The sequence below is a fragment of the Labrus bergylta genome, chromosome 8 (genome assembly GCF_963930695.1).
Source record: "Labrus bergylta chromosome 8, fLabBer1.1, whole genome shotgun sequence".
Taxonomy (NCBI): domain Eukaryota; kingdom Metazoa; phylum Chordata; class Actinopteri; order Labriformes; family Labridae; genus Labrus; species Labrus bergylta.
The window spans coordinates 4,532,660-4,548,884 of record NC_089202.1 but is presented as its reverse complement, the minus strand read 5'-3'; the positions used below and the strand labels follow the sequence as shown (position 1 = coordinate 4,548,884).

Here is a 16,225-nt window from a genome sequence, read left to right as displayed (position 1 = left end):
TGCTCAGTCGGTCTGCAGTCCAACCAAATGGCCGGAAATACAGGGCTTAAAAATCTTCTGACGCTTACAATTTTGTGTTCATATCCAAGACACTGATTATCGGAAGTTGTCAGATGGTTTTTATGTTTTAAGGACTGACATACATGGGAGCCAGCGTCAAGGACATACAACACAGCTCTACAAGACGTGGGCTATCATAAACAAATCAAACAGATACTGTCAGCAAACTGTACTTGTTTGGCTGGGTAACTCTTAATGATGCATGTTACTGTAAAACGATGCAAGTCACTCTAAGGACTGCTGCTACTAGTATCTGTTCTTTTTAGTCCCAAATATTATGTCATGCTCTAAATGTAGGGCAAACAGAGCATGTTCTCTATGAATTCCAAAATATAATCTAGATATTATCAATATTAACTGAATTTATTATTAACATGTGATTCATGCTCTAATGTAAGCCAATAATCACAGGTAAGGGTCGTGCTGTGACACAGACAGTAAGGTGGTGAATTGAAGCCTGTAGAATGTGTATCGATGCTTCTCACTATGTTTTCCCAATAAACTACTAAACTTTACCCACAGATCCACATCATCATAATCATTGACTGCTGACTGATGTGAGAACTCTGCAGTATATGAAGATATCAGTGTGGATTCTGTGACAATATCGAAACACTCATGGGTAATGATGAATGGAGGATAGTTTAGCACCGCAGGATGACGCGTGAATGCAGCAGAAACGTCCGTTACAACCTGATTTTATTTTGTGACCCTACTGCTGTAGCAAACAAACGCTATGTGCTTCCTGACCTTCCACTTCATTCACAAGCACCTCCATTTCTGTCACAGAACGTTTATTTTCTTCTTCGTCTTACTTCCGGTTGTGGATGTGATCGTGATCGTGATGGTGGAAACCTTTGAAAGACATCTGAGTGTAGTTCATACATTCAGACAAATCTGTATAGATAGATAGATAGATATATACGTAGATAGATAGGAAAAGGAGGAGAGGAAGAAAGTAAATGGTGCGTAGCTCAAACACGCTGGAAAGTCATCACCAGCCAGACCCGGTCCAGTGGCCCTCCAGGGAAAAGAGAGGAAGAGCAGAGGAGGAGCGGAGGAGAAGAGCATGTGTAAAGGTAAAGAAGAGGACAGCAAGGGGACACAGGCAGATGTCCAAGCAGCCGTACCTGCAGATTCAATTCCCCTCGTTTTTTTTCCTCACTCTTTCCTCTTTCCTCTGCTCCTCAAACCCCTCTCCTCCTGTCTCATCTTTGAACCGTCTCTCTTTGTGTCAGCTCAATGCCCCGAGAAAGAGAAAAATAAATGGAGTATGTGAGAGAGATAAAAGACAGAGAGATTGAAAGAGTGACGGTCAAAAGTCAAAGCAGGAGTTCGGTTGATGTGGGCTGCAGGTGTAGTTGTTGTGGATCTTCCATTTAGTAGGACTTGAAAACTTCCTTCAACATGAACAAACAAACGTGTGATAAAAGCAACTTTTAGACATTACATTAAATCATTTAACTCCCAGATATAAAAAACATTTATTGGTCATCTTTAGTTATTTCCCAGCATCATGACATTTTCAGGAGGTGATTGTCAAAGATAAGCCGATACCACACCAGTTCCAGCATGCTTTTTTTTGATTGAGCCATGTGCTGGGTTTTGCACAGTTTTACCTTTCTTATTTTGCCATGACTGCTGGTTAAATTACATATTATCAATATATAATGTTATATCACATAAATATACATTTATATTTCAGTTTACACATCAATAACACACAGGTTTGTTTGACTAAGAATATGTCTTTCATGTGCCATACGTTCCTCAGACTCTTTGAATGATACAGTACAAAGTCTCTTATACGTGTTGTTGTAGATTCTTCACGGTCTTGATAAGCATAGGGAAGCTCTTAAAAAGTACCATTCAACTTTAAAGGAGTGTTTCAAGCATATTTGAAACACTGTAAAAAAAAAAAAAAAAAAAAAAGAGTTCTTGTAGAGTGATATAAAAAAAAGAGACAAAAGAAAAAATGATTGGTGGAGTTCCTTCAAAAGTCCTGGAAGTGCTTAAGAAATCCTTCAAAATCTTTGAATCCCTCACACGTCTGATGAGTCTTCAAGTTGGAGATATTTTAAAAACCAACTAGAGCGCTGTGAAGCAGTTTGTCTGTGTGCTTTGTGTCCTCGGTGTTAACTTCTGATGGCTGTCTTCCTGTCTCTGTCTTTGTTCTGCAAGAAAGAGAAACATCTCACATCACTGAGCATTCAACACTGAAATCATCTTGAAGGAACAGTACAACTTAGCTGACAGAATTGCTATAAACAAGAAGATTTCACACTTTTGTATATGGAAGAAACAAAGAGCGGTATAACACGAGTGAGTTTGAAAAGTGCTAGAATTTTGTTAGCTTTGGGCTAACAGCCATCTGGCTCATTAAGATATGTCAATGGCATTAATCTTCTCATTAAACTTTTGCAGTAAGAGCACACGGATATTTCCCTTACTGGCAGAATTATGTCCTCCATGATTGAAATTCTTAAGTTTGTTATGTTTTTAACCATTTTTGCACCTTTTGGTTTTTACAGTGTACTTTTACTGATTTCTGATCCCGCCAAAATTTAATTCACTACTTTTCCTTTGTTTAAACTGTTAACCAAATGGCATGACACTGTTTTCACATGACACTGACAGGTATGGCAACATTCCTTGACTTTGATAAATAAACATTTGAGTGAGAAAGCAGTCTTCAGGGAAATGTAGGGCAAATGAAGGATAATCATGTTCATGTGGCAGATGTATGTTTGGTTTAGTTTTGTACTATGATTTGTACCAAAGTAAATATACCTTGGCTGCATGCAGTAAACTCACACAAACACACTTGTACAGTAGCATACATTCTGCACACTAATTATGACTGTGGTAGCTAATTAAAGTATCTATAAACTATGATATAATAGGATGCAAAGCGACATCGTGAGCTAGAGTTTGACAGCCCTGCAAGTGTTTCTCATTTCTCAGTGGTATCAGGACACAGAGGCCTTGATTTCCTGGCTGCTGGGGAGATTTCTCTATCTGGCCAGGAAAATAACATCACATTTTCCCTCCACATTTAACCTCTGCTCTCCACACGTCTCAGACCATCCACCACTCACTTTCCAAGCCACTGTCAAGGGGATTAATAAAAAAAAAATATCACTGAGTGATGTGCAACCCAAGCCATCCTCGTCTTTCTTATTATTTTTCACAGTTGATGTTTGATTAACTCATCAGTCTCAAATGAGCCTATCTGTCAAAACTAAATAGTGGTAGACAAATGTGGAAAAAAAACTCACTCTCCATTTTCAGAAGTGAATGCAGGAAATGTAATTTGGTAGTAAAAGTACACAAAGGTGCTGGATGAAAAAGTCCAACAAGTGATCAACTTCTGTGCACCTCAGTCCTGTGCTGACTTTTCTTCCCCCTCTCATATCGTCTCGTCTAACACTCGCCTTCCCCCGTCCCCCCTCGCCTTCCTCTCATCAGCCTCACACCTGTTCCACATTTCCTCTCAGCCGGAGCAAAAGGTGTAGGTGTTTGGAAAAATCTGTTTGACTGACATCACCAAAGGTGGGTAGGTGTTTGGAAGCGTATCAGTTCTGTAACGAGAGAATGAGATCATAAGATCTGGACAGGAATCAGTCCTCCCACTGATTGATGGTTTGTGTGAGCAGACACATAAACAAACAGTGTCAATACTTCCTCCAGCTGGACGGAGAGCAGAGCATTACTCTCATATTGATGTTATTAAGAATTCAACCATTACATTTTGTTCTTGGCAACGTGCGCACCACTTTATTTGATGTATATTGCAGGTAGAAGACCTCTTTGAGTGTTTACAGCTAGATTTAATTTCTCGTTTCATTCTTTTGTTTGGCGCTCACTTTGTATGCAGGTTATGTGACGATGTCTGACACAAGTAAAGAAGCATAAATACTTCTGAAACAATAACAGCTATTGGGGGTTTATTTGCACCTTAAGTGTGCACTTATAAAAAACTGGGGGAAAAAAAGTTTTTACAGGTTAAACTTTGTGTTACAGTCAACATTTCCCTACATTAGCGCTCGATCATTAATCAACTTTCTGCCTATTTTTGGTGTGTGATCACTTTTTACAAGTGCCATCAAAACACTGAGTGTTTTACAGAACTAATGTCTTCTTACCTTTTTTAAGCAATTTTTTTCTAACAAGTTCAGAATTATAGTGACTGAAGAATTGTAATTACATTTTAACATGAACTTCCTCAGAAAACACTTAAGTGTATGTAATCAACAACTACTGCAACAACAAAAACAATTTTTCAATAACAGGACAAAGAGAGGACTAAACAGATGTAGTTTGTTTTTTTGAGGATCTTGATGATCTCTTTCATGCTGTAAGGAAAATAAGCAACCTTTTAACGACTCATTCCACAAGTGGAAGTGTACATACCTGGTATTATTCTATTATTGTATTTTTTCTCCCTTTATTTAACTGATGTACATATGTTTTAACTTCTTGTTATTTTTAATAATTATATTCCTGTTTCCTGTTTTCTTGAGCTGTTGTAACAAAAAAAATTTCCCCCATGGGGGATCAATAAAGTTTATCTTTATCTTTATCTTTTGGCTAATAACACAACAACCCATGCTGCCAGACTTCTTAATGACATCAGTCCGTCAGTACCTGTTTTTATAGTTATTTGACCTTAGTTTTGGATTGTGGGGTAGGGGTGGGGGAGGTAGTCATGTTGTGGCTGTTTGATTTATTTTGATGTAAAAGCACTTTGTGCACTTGCTATTAAACCTCCAGCTGGAAGAGACAAGTTTAGCCGTGCTGATTAGATGCTCCTTTTAAAAACTGAAAGTATTAATCAGTGAGAATAACATACAAGAGGCAGGTTACAGGAACGTGGGTGCATTACAAATCTCACTTCAAAACTGTGCAGGACAATTGGACTATTTACCAAATTACATGAAATGACTCTGAAACCCATGTGAGCGCTGAGCAGCAGTTTGAGAAACACAGCTGTGGCTGGTTCAGTCAAAACAGGCGGAGGGAGGTTTAAGGGCGGCCTGGTAGTCAAAACAATCTCCTGAAGACTAATCGGACATGCTCAGATGGCTTTTCTGCTCTCTCTTTCTTTCTCTAAACACCCACACACACACTCACACACACACGCAGACATACCTCTGATGTCTCGGGGGGGTGATTTGTCTGACACTAATCTGATTACCTGATGATATTTTCTTTAGATATGTTATAATGATATGACCTTGCTGGAATAATATGGTTTTTATCAGAGTTGAATGTAAAGACTGTAAACACTTTCTAAGCATCATCTTATCAACTCTTCAAATTCAAATTCAAACTCTCAGTTTGTTTTTCTCTGGACTGTTCTTTAACCTATAACTAAATGCTTTTCCATGCTCTCTCTCTCTCTCTCTCTCTCTCTCTCTCTCTCTCTCTCTCTCTCTCTCTCTCTCTCTCTCTCTCTCTCTCACTTTTCCTGCGTTAAGCCGTCCTGTCAAATATAAACATCTAATTTAGTTTCTGGCCGCGTGAAGAGAAGAACGACCGGTTGGAAAAAGTTGTTCCACTCGGGTACTGGCCCCGACAACCATATAGGAAGATTGCTATTCAACCGTGAAATGAAAACTGGTAATATCCCTTTAGTTTATTGAGTGAAAATATGTGAATCTGAGTCAGTTCTCTCTTGTGTCTCTTAGAAGCTGAAATGACCCTCATAAATGATAATCAATTAGAAGATTAACTATAAGATTATAGACGTACATAAAAAGAGTGTGATAATAAAGTTTTTAATGAAGCTAACAAACAAACCAAAGAAGCCACAGTCACATTCATGTGGTTTGGAGACATCACACATGTACTTCATGTTCACTGTGGTTTGTTCATAAGTATCCTGATGGCTTCTGAAAAACACGATGAATCTAAGATTGACTAATCAGATGTAATTCACACATACATTTAATTATTCCCACATTTTGAATTGCTTATAATGACTCCAGTCCACTTCATTTAGAGCAGTCTGCGATGACTTCATTCTGCTGCGTTACGCACCAGAAAGCACTTTATCATCAGTGCTCAGATGGTCACCCAATAAGGCATTAGCTTCAGTAGGTATTTACTAAAGAAACTGCTTATTTTAACATCCAAATCCTGCTTTTCTCTGTGTTTTAGATTTCTGTTAGTTTTGTCCTTAGCCTGGCTCGCCTCTCTGTGTTTTTGTTTGAATTTCTTCTGCGAGCAGCTTTCTCCCCACGGACCAAATGACAACAGAATGATAGTTTTGCTAATAGATTTTGTTAGTTATCTGAGCTGACTTCTTCTGTTGGTGTTAAATTAGAGTTTAACTGCTTCCATCTGTGCTGAAAATATACAGACAGGTCCATGCATGAAGCCTCACGTCATACACAGAGCCAGGGTAGACACACACACATGCAGACAAAAACACACACACACACACACACACACACACACAGAACGTGGGTAAGAATATTTTAAAAATCTCTCTCGCTGTGTATAAAGCTGCCTTCGATGCACCTCATTAGCATAGCTTGAATGAGAAGCAAACAGGCTGTGCACAAAACGTTAACTCCAGTCAGCAGCATGCAGCATTTTATCAGTAAATGAGGGTAATTTAGTTTTCATCTCTGACCTTGAAACGTCTACTTTCATGCACACAAATGACGTAAAGCTTTTTTCCACTGCAAACAGACTAATAACCGAACGTCTGTAGAAACCGCAGACCATTACTTTGCTATTGCATATGTCCTATCTGTGCATTTAAGCTCTCTTAAGGTGCATGCTTCATTTCATCTCTATAAAGAGGCAAAGTGTAACTTCGGTGCAGTCTTAAAAGCAACTGTCCAAACCGGAGGATAAATGGCTAAGTTGATTATCCCGCTGAGTCGTTGGATATTTCTCTGCCTCTTTTTCGCCCCTTCTCCATCTCTGTTTCCACTACTTCCTGCACACCATTAGTTCAGAAAGTGTTGAAAGCTCTGTCGTGATCCAGGGCTCCTTAAGTGAGTAATCATATATGAGAATTTTTTTTTTTAGGGGGGGGGGTGTCTAGAAAGACGCAATGAAGTGCCGTCTGGTCGAGGAAGAGAAAAAATAGAAGAGGTGGAGTGAAACGCTTTTGATAAAAGTCTCTCTGAGTGTGGTGCACTGTATTTCTGTATGTGTGTGTAAATAGTGTGTGTGTGTGTGTGTGTGTGTGTGTGTGTGTGTGTGTGTGTGAGCAGCCAGGGCGTTTCACAGAGAGTGGTTTCTTTAACATTACCATCAAAGACCGTTGTCAATGTGTTTCTAATAGCAGCAGCCGAATTAAACACTGGCTGAACAGGCCTCAGCAGAGAATAAATCATTTACAGAACAATTAGCTCATTTGTTGCTCCACTCTGCACCGCCAACGACTTCCAGACACAGAGAACCCGCCAATTTGTGTATGTGTGTGTGTGTGTGTGTGTGGGTGTGTGTGTGTGTGTGTGTGTGTGTAGGAGCGTGTTACTGTATGTAAAAAAGCCCCTCTATGTCACTCACATCCATCTCAAAGTAACAAACACATACAGATCAAATAACCACTCATTTAGCCTCACACACACACACACACACACACACACACACACACACACACACACACACACACACACACACACACACACACACACACACACACACACAACACACTCCAGTACAGATAAGTCAGTTTCCAATAACACAGTGCAGTTTTAGTGCCACTGTCTTTCCATACGCCCTGCTTTCCAGCCACACACAAAAATCTTCATGTATAAAAGTTTTACTGCAGCCTGAGATGAAAATAAACGCTCTTTGTGAAATTAGGAGCGTCCAACCCTTCTGCACTGTGCGGCGAAATTACACATTCCGTTTTTCATTTCTAGAAATTCCAAATAAATAACATTCCTGGAGTTGTAATTAAATCAGAGTTGTGCCTTAAAATTCTTGTAAACTCAACTAAATTTGACCATATCAAAGCAACAATAGTCCTTTCACAGCTGCCACATAATACAAATCATTTCTGTCATATTTTTGCACATTTTTTTATTTTGTTTCCAAACCTATAAATACTCCTTAAATTTGTACAAACGAGCTTCTTTAAATTTTCTCGATTGGAAAATGTGTGGACTTGTCACATCCAGCTTTGAGGGGGAAAAAATTCAGATTGATTGCCGCTACTGGGAGATGAATCAACGTCTCTGTTTACGTTTGTCATCGGACGGAATTGACCCTTTGCCTGTGTCGGGCCAAAAGAAATAAGACAGAGTTGCAGAGGAAGCTGTAAAAATGTGTCAGGCGCTGCAGACTACCGACAACAAAAAACAAAAAAATCTATCTTAGAAGAGCTTTTTGTTTCACCTTATGTTAGATAGCTGAACAAACCTTTCCCAGTGTTGTTCAGCAGCATTAAAGAGATTCTTGCTGACCTAAGCACACTGAAGCACAAATTAATATGTATTCACAGCACTAAAGATGCTTGTAGTTTCTAGAAGAGATACAGGACATAATAACTCCAGAATGATTTAGAAAGCAGTGATAACGTAGGTTTTCAGTAGGCTCAGTCCAGGCACCTGACAGTTGCAACGATCAGCAGAAGCAGAGGGCTGCACAGGATATCTGCATCAATCAACCCGACAGCGCAGGGATTTCAGCAGCCCTCTGCTCACCTTAATCCTCCATCCTCAGTCCTGAACATCTCATTCACAGATGGATCCATCAGGAGACTCCCTGTTTTTTTTTTTACTGCTACTATCACAAGCACAGGCTGCACGCCAATGTATCCCTGCCAGCTGCTGCTGCTCTGTCCCACAAATGCTTTTTGAAAATTTGTCAGGACATATGTGGAAAAAAAGAGGAATAGCTTGGAATCAGATCAAAAGATAGGGAGTAGAAATGTTCCTCAGTGTGTGGCTACAGAGCTGAGAACTAAAGAGGATGAAGAATATCTTACAGTAGTGCAAAGTAATAGATATGCAGTGGGATCTCCCGCTGAACCTGAGCAGCAAAACTCTTTAAATGGTAATACCAGAAAACAGAAAACAATGTATTGTGATTGAGGCTCACACTGAGGAGATTTTCACTGATCTTCAGACCTCTACACATGTTCTCCGAAACAAAAACAATCTAAAGGGAACATGTGCGTCTTGGAATTTGTTCATTTGGGCAAAGCACGTCTTTAATTCCTGTGTATGAAGTCCCACATAATGAAATCCCATCAGTATTGCTCTGAATATGTAATTCCCCCTCTCGTTGCAGTAGTCATTACTAACACACTGTTTGTTTTGAAACCGTTATACTGTATGGACACATAATAAGAGGAAATGAGCGTATACTTTTCTCACTTTCACCCTCTCCAGCACTGGAAATAAGCATAATTGTAGCAGCGGCTCTAAGCGGAGCTGACAGCTGTGATGAACCTCAATGAGCATAAAAACATACAAAGAGTGCACAAAGTCTCGTTTTACCTCCACAATCGTTTCCTCCCTGTAATCACAGCACTGGCTCTGCCCTTTAGCCCACTTAAACCCTCTGCACGGCCACTTTTCCAGGGAAAATGAAATCCCGTCAGGTGCTGTCAATCAACAGTTAACCATTTACATGCCAGGTGAGCCAGGGAAAAAAAAAGTCTGGGGATATACTAGATTTCCATGTTTCCATCAAATACCATAAATTGACAACAAAAGACTAACAATTGATATCGTCAACAAGCATAGTTGACTTCTAAAAAAAACCTGTATAATTCATTATTTTTCTATTGCAGCCCAACAACTTCAAAAACAAAGCACTTATCAAAACTCTTGCACTCATTAATATTTCCCTTCACTTTTGTTTATATGTGCATTATAGCTTACTCTGAGTCAGTCACATTAACATCATAGTGCCGCCCTAAAAACTACCAGGAGCTCAGAATGTGAATGTCCCTACACTATACACTATCAATCCTCCTTTTTGAGCTTTCCAGGGAATATACTGAGCATTTGTTTTCATAAGCCACTGAAAGATTAATGTGTGTTTGTAAAATGTATTAATATGAAATCACATTTAAGTGGATGATGATGGATCATAAAGCAAATTCATTATAACGACACAAGGCTTGGACAAATGCTAAAGTTGTAATAGTTTTGTAAAAAATCACACAAAATGTAAAGCGGCTCATGCTCCTTTTATACAAACGCGATCAAAAATAAAAGCTATGAATATTTTTATTTCTTGTCTTATTTCTCCTGATCGGTGCTTTTTTTGTAGCCTGTAGAAAAATCAGTCAACAGAAAGTAAAACAATGACTTTCATTTGGGTTATCTGGTAAATATTATAAGGTTATTTTTAAAGACACAATCTCCGATATTTTTAGGATTAATAGAATCAAAAAGTAACAAACCTTTAAGAATACTTAAAAGCCTCAGTCATTTTTTTTGCATTGCAGACAAAGTGCGAGAGGTTTTTGAGATCTTTATGTAATTAAAAACAATAATTTCCCCAAAAGTGGGTGCCTTGGACTTGTAATTTTTCAAGAGAGTTTTTAATATTTGGATTTTACTAGCATGGTTTTCAGGTTTCAAAATCTGGTTACATGAAAATCTGTTATATTATATGAGAGAAGAAATACAATATACACAACAGTGAATGGTGCTCACTGTTGGGCTTAATGGGAAACAGCATCATGTAACTGACATGAGGTCAGAGTCAGAGTGTCTACAAGTGAAGGTTTTGACATGAGAAAGTTTCAAAATAGGTTTCTACCCAGCATGCAGTTACAGGTCAGTCCTGTGTCTGCAGCAGAGAGCTGACAGCAGCAGATAATATTACACAGCTCCTACTGACAGCTCTGACCTCCACCCGGCTGATCGATACGCAGAGAGACGAGGGAGACGAGGGGGAACGAGAGGAGCAGGGAGGAGGAGGGAGGGAAACAGAATAAGGAGTGTGTGAGGTATACATGAGGAAGACGAAAAAAAGAAGTGAAGAAGTGATGAGAAAGAAAAGGAGACACTGAGGATGTGAGCCGAGGGTGTCTGGGTTTCAGACTCTGCGGACGTCTAGGCTTTCACTTATAAAGGAGGTAGCGAGTGTGTGGAGGGGGGGGGAGTCTCACACTGCTGAGACTCAGGTTATCCCCCAGCTAGAGGGTCTCAGGGTTTAGACACTGAGGAGGGTATTAGCTTTCACACACTGCTGGGGTAACGGGGGAGTCTGCCAGATGTCAGCTCCTCACCCATAAATCCTGCTAAATGGGCAGCGGCTGGGTTTGAGGGGTGGGGTATGGAGGTGGGGGGTTAAAAGGACGTCACCTCTCTATCATCGTCTGAGTGTGCTGTTGGTGTTTGTTGAAGTTGAACTGGAGGCCTACAGCACGAATTGACTTGATCAGCTGATTGTTTCTCATCAGATGGAAGAGTGTTCCTAATGATGTTGATATCCTGTGAATCAATCAAACCAGTTTCTCTATAATCTTAAGCTCTTCTAAACTTTATCTCTATTAAGGTGCAGACTTTATGACCGTAGAGACTTAGGGGAAGGATGGAAAAAATGTCACAACAGATACAAAACGATGGAGCTCTTGATTCTAAAGAAGCAATTTAACTGATAGGCCTACGTATTTGTTCTGCTTCCTAAACACAATCAGTGTCTGAAATGTTAATTATAGGTCTGAATTGTTAAGTATTTGTTGTATGTATAGGTACAAAAACATCTTAAAGTGCTTTTGGAAGATTGTTCTTCCTATTTGAAGTTTGGAATCTGAGGAATTTTTATTTTATTTTGGTTTTGGCGACCCCTGTGGACAGTGGGCAGTACAGCTTGTATTTTTGCTTATGCTGATTTGTAAATACGTTATATATATATTTCCTCATCCTTCCTTTTAACTTTGTGAAGTTCTATTCACTATTCCCTCTTCTCAGGGGAAAGTGTAAATAAATACTCGTCTTTGTCTGGATCTGACAGAAGTAACAGTCATAAGTTCATAGAAATAATCCTCTCTCTTGTGTCTCATGTTCTTCTATAGGTCACATAAACAAACATTATTTATTTCAGTATGTTTAATAACCAGCAAGAAACTCCTCACTCCTCGGTTAAGATGTAAAAAGAGAATTTGACACTTTGTTTTTTTTTTTTGTGACTTCCAGTTTCAGTGGAACAAAGTTGGTCACTCATGTTTGTTCTTCAGCCGTCGTGATTAAAACCTTTCATATTCCAACTGACGTCAACACAATCTTCAAATTACACACATGGTTTTGGAAGGATTTTATGGTCGTCTTGTCATAAATCTAACTGTGTAAATACCCCTGTAAACTTCAAATTCTTATTTTAAAAAAGAAAGAGGAAAAAAAGCACTGTTTGGTTGGATGATTTTATATCTTACCCTGTTTTAAATCATGTCGTTGTAATGTAGAGATATGTGAGCATATCGTTTGTACCTCCCTACTCGGCCCTCTCTAAGTCACACAAAAACAATTACTTCTCTTTGCTAAAACGTTGAAAGAGTTTAAGAGAGCGCCTTCAACTTTCAAGCCACCTGCTCGAGTAAAACGAACCCCCAACAGAACAATAACACTAAGTCCTTCACCCCCAGAAGAGGACTTTAAAGACGCTCTGCTTTTAATGTCCCTCAGGGCCAATCAGGTTTATAGGCACAGTCACTGATCTCAGGTCAGCTTTAAACACCACATTGACCTCAAAGCACTTTCCCAAAAGTGGCTTCACTCCACAGATTGAACAGCTTTTTTTCTATTCTTTAAAGCTGGATAAAGCTCTCATTTAATGTGTGTATAGTATTTTTGTAGAAAACTGAAAAGTGTAGACATTTTATTGTAATTAGTGATTTTTTTATAATTTTGTTTGAGCTCTTCAGCTGAAAACGTTTCCGTGTCAGATTTTGTTTTTTTTAACTTTTTTTCCTGCTTGTTGATTAATAACTCGGGTCTGCTCACCATTTTTCTCTGGTTGCTGAGACAGAAAGTACAGATGTGCTTCGGCTGAGCTGATTGGTCGGATCCTCGGCTGGGGGAGGAGTTAACGTGGAAGAACGGCGGTGAGGGAGCGTGGCACGGCTGTCCGTCGTGGAGACCCTCGCCCAGGAGCAGCACGTTCCCCAGATGGCTGATGTAGCTGCTCGCCAAACGTAGCGTCTCAATCTTTGACAGCTTCCTGTTCACCAAAAGAGAAAATAATATTCATTATAAATACAAAGGTAACACTTCTATAGCGTATGAAAAAAATGAAGAGAAAGATTATGAATTAAATTTTCATACAGTACTTAAGTTTCAATGAAGAAAAACTAACTCTATTAAATATCTATTATAAGAAATATTCACTCATATTTAAAATGCCATCGCCCCTCCTGAAACATTCTGATTGTTTGTATGTCACCTGTTGTCTAGAGATACTTTCTTGTTCCCCAGGTAATGAGGACAAAACGTTTTGTTTTCTCTGTACCTGTCTGCGGGCTCGGTGGGGATGAGCGTCCTCAGTGCTGTGAATGCTGTGTTGACAGAATTGGTTCGATCCCTCTCCCGAGCATTTGCTGCCGTCCTCTGGCGACCCTCACCGGGGGGAGAAGAGCCCGGGGGTACGAGCCTCTCTATCATGGCCGCCATGTCTACCCCTGATGCGCACAGCTTCCTCTTCCTGTTCATCTTGATGTGAAAGGCAGATGGCGAGGAGGACAGGCGATAAGTGCCGGAGTTGGAGGGGTTGTTGGCACGTTCCTCTGAGCCCGATCCCTCGCTGCCGTTCTCGTCGTCATCTTCGGAGAGGAGGGCGATGTCGCCGTACAAGAAGCGGCCTGCAGGAGGCGCTGTGCGCAGCATCGCGAAGGTCATCTTTGCTATAGATGCTCTTATAGATCTTGATCTTCTTAAGAGATGCAACTGGGCTAGAAGAAGCTTAAAAGTTGTTATCAGAAGTGCTTTGCTTCTTTTTTTTTTCTGTGATGCTAACTAAAGTTTGTCAACTCTACTCCTGCGACTTTACACCACTTTGTTTTTCCAAAAGTTGATAGAGGCAGGTGAATCAGAAATTAAAAAAAAGGCTCAGTTTAACCTGTCATGAAGTCGATCCTTAGACAATAATCAAGAGCAACCCGTCCTCAGAGCTGCTGGGTCTCAGGTGGCTGCAGGTTCCACGTCTGTTTTTCTCTCCTGGTTTACTCAAAACAGTTCACATTCCAAAGGTCAGATCTTCTCTCAGTTAATCCTTTGAAAGAAAGACAAATCAAAGTGGCATGTTGCAGCAAAATGAATTGTCCTCTATCACTTCTCAAAATGTCTGTCCTTGTCCTTTGTGTCTATATTTGTCTTTGTTTTAATCCCAAAACCCCTCCGCTGTTGCAGAAGTTTGTCACTCTCTTTCTCTCCTTCAGCCTCTCTCTGCTTCTTTACGTTCTTCTCTCTCTCTCTCTCTCTGTCTTTCTGCCTCTTTGCTCCACGTGTGCCTGCTGTCTGAGTGTTTCCGTCTGCCTCAGGTCTTATAGCTGGTGGGAGGGCCGGAGGACTTGTCCGCTCCTCCCTCTGAGCACTGAGGGTCCCTCGGCTGCTGTCGAGGAGCAGGCCAGAGAGACCGGAGGCAAGAGGCGAACCATCACCAGCAGTTTGTTTTGGCTGCACACTGATGTGTTTAAAGGGAAACTCAACGTAATACAGAAGCTGCATCATCCTCTTGTGCTTGGTGGGTTTGGTGACACACATTGCTGATATGAATACAGTATACATATTGACAAATATCAAACATCAGACACTGAACTAAACTTGAATCTAGTTTTTGATTCTTTAAAGACCCGTTTCTTTCATCAAAAGTAGCTTAATCTACAATTTTCATATACTTTTCTGATCTTTTCGTTTTTAGTTGATGGTATAAATCAATCCTACAAAAATATGAGCACACATTATTATGATTATCTGAGTATCATTTTAGACAAATGTCCATACTTAAAGGCAGGGTTGGTCATTATCTAAAACTCGCATGATTATGAAAGAAGCATTCCCTCAGAGCTCCGTCTGCACCCACCTCCTCCCCTCTATGCTCCCTCAAAAGCCACGCCCCCTCACTTACATGTACAAGCACCATTGGTCCAGAAGCAGACTTCAGCTCATGCTTTGAGTGTGGACTTGTGCATGCATGGGTTAGAGAGCGAGCAGGGAGACATGGAGGCGTGTGATTGGTTCATCAGATTGGTACCTCGTGGCAGACATTGGTCAAAGGTCTGTCAGGACATAAAGACAATTTCAACAAAAATCTTAAAAGTGTATCTGGAGAAAATGACCAACCCTGCATTTAATCTAAAGATGCTGCCATCTAAACATTAATCACAGTAGTTATTTTTACAAATGGCACCAAATTAATGTCTAATATACTTACTCTGCCACAATTGCTCAAAACATTTCAGACAAATGTAATTTATTTGTTTAGCCAATTCATTTTTGCATAAAGATAAAAAACAAAATAAAGATAAAAGACTCTAATAACTGCTGGTTCTCCTCATGTGCAAGTTAAGTGAAACAAAAAAAACACCTTACTGTTACTGTAGTTTGATTTTCAATGTGAATAAAAAAGGGTGTGAGAGACTTTTCCCAGGTTACAGTACATTAAGCAGGAGAAGATCTGCTCTGGGTTGGCTTCGATCTTTTCAACTTGTCAGTCTCTACTTTCCACTAAATGTCCACAATGATGCTAAAATTATCTCAAGACTCTGTCATCCTTCACCCGCAGATCCAATTCTGCTCTTATGAATCAGTGTATGTTCTCTCTCAAAGGGGACTTGAAGACTGAGTAGTGCTCATGTTTTTTATTGTATTTTTTTTTTGCTCTTGACATCTTTTGCCTTCAATATTCTTCCCAGCATGAGGCTGTGAGTTTGGTTTGCAGGAGCGGATGTTTCCTTTAACCACATTCTTGACAGCAAGAAGCGAGGAAGCTTGAGTGCTGAAGCAAGAGTTTCCCTTTCTCCCTGTGTCCTCTTTCTTTCTCTTTGCCTCCCTGCTCTGGGCCATGTTTGTCTCTGGACAGCAGGCTGGGAGGCGTGCAGCCGCAGCGCTGGACAGTCCAGGCTCGTGGTCAAAGCCAGAAACTGGTTTTATTCAGCCACAGCTGAAGCCTTTTATCAGCACAAGCTGTGACGCTGCTGGGCCTGCAGGCAGTTTATCCTCAAGGGATTCTGATTTTTAGG

General features: G+C 40.1%; 1 protein-coding gene across 1 annotated transcript; it reads right to left on the bottom strand.

Moving 5' to 3' along the window:
- Positions 1-837: 837 nt before the first annotated feature.
- LOC109984159 (basic helix-loop-helix transcription factor scleraxis) lies at positions 838-14,509 on the bottom strand. Its single transcript, XM_020634195.3, has 3 exons — positions 13,498-14,509; positions 12,993-13,209; positions 838-2,234 (listed from the first exon to the last, which is right to left on the bottom strand). Exons 1-3 carry the CDS (start codon positions 13,881-13,883, stop codon positions 2,196-2,198), a joined length of 642 nt encoding a protein of 213 aa, XP_020489851.1. The 5' UTR covers positions 13,884-14,509; the 3' UTR covers positions 838-2,195.
- Positions 14,510-16,225: the final 1,716 nt, after the last annotated feature.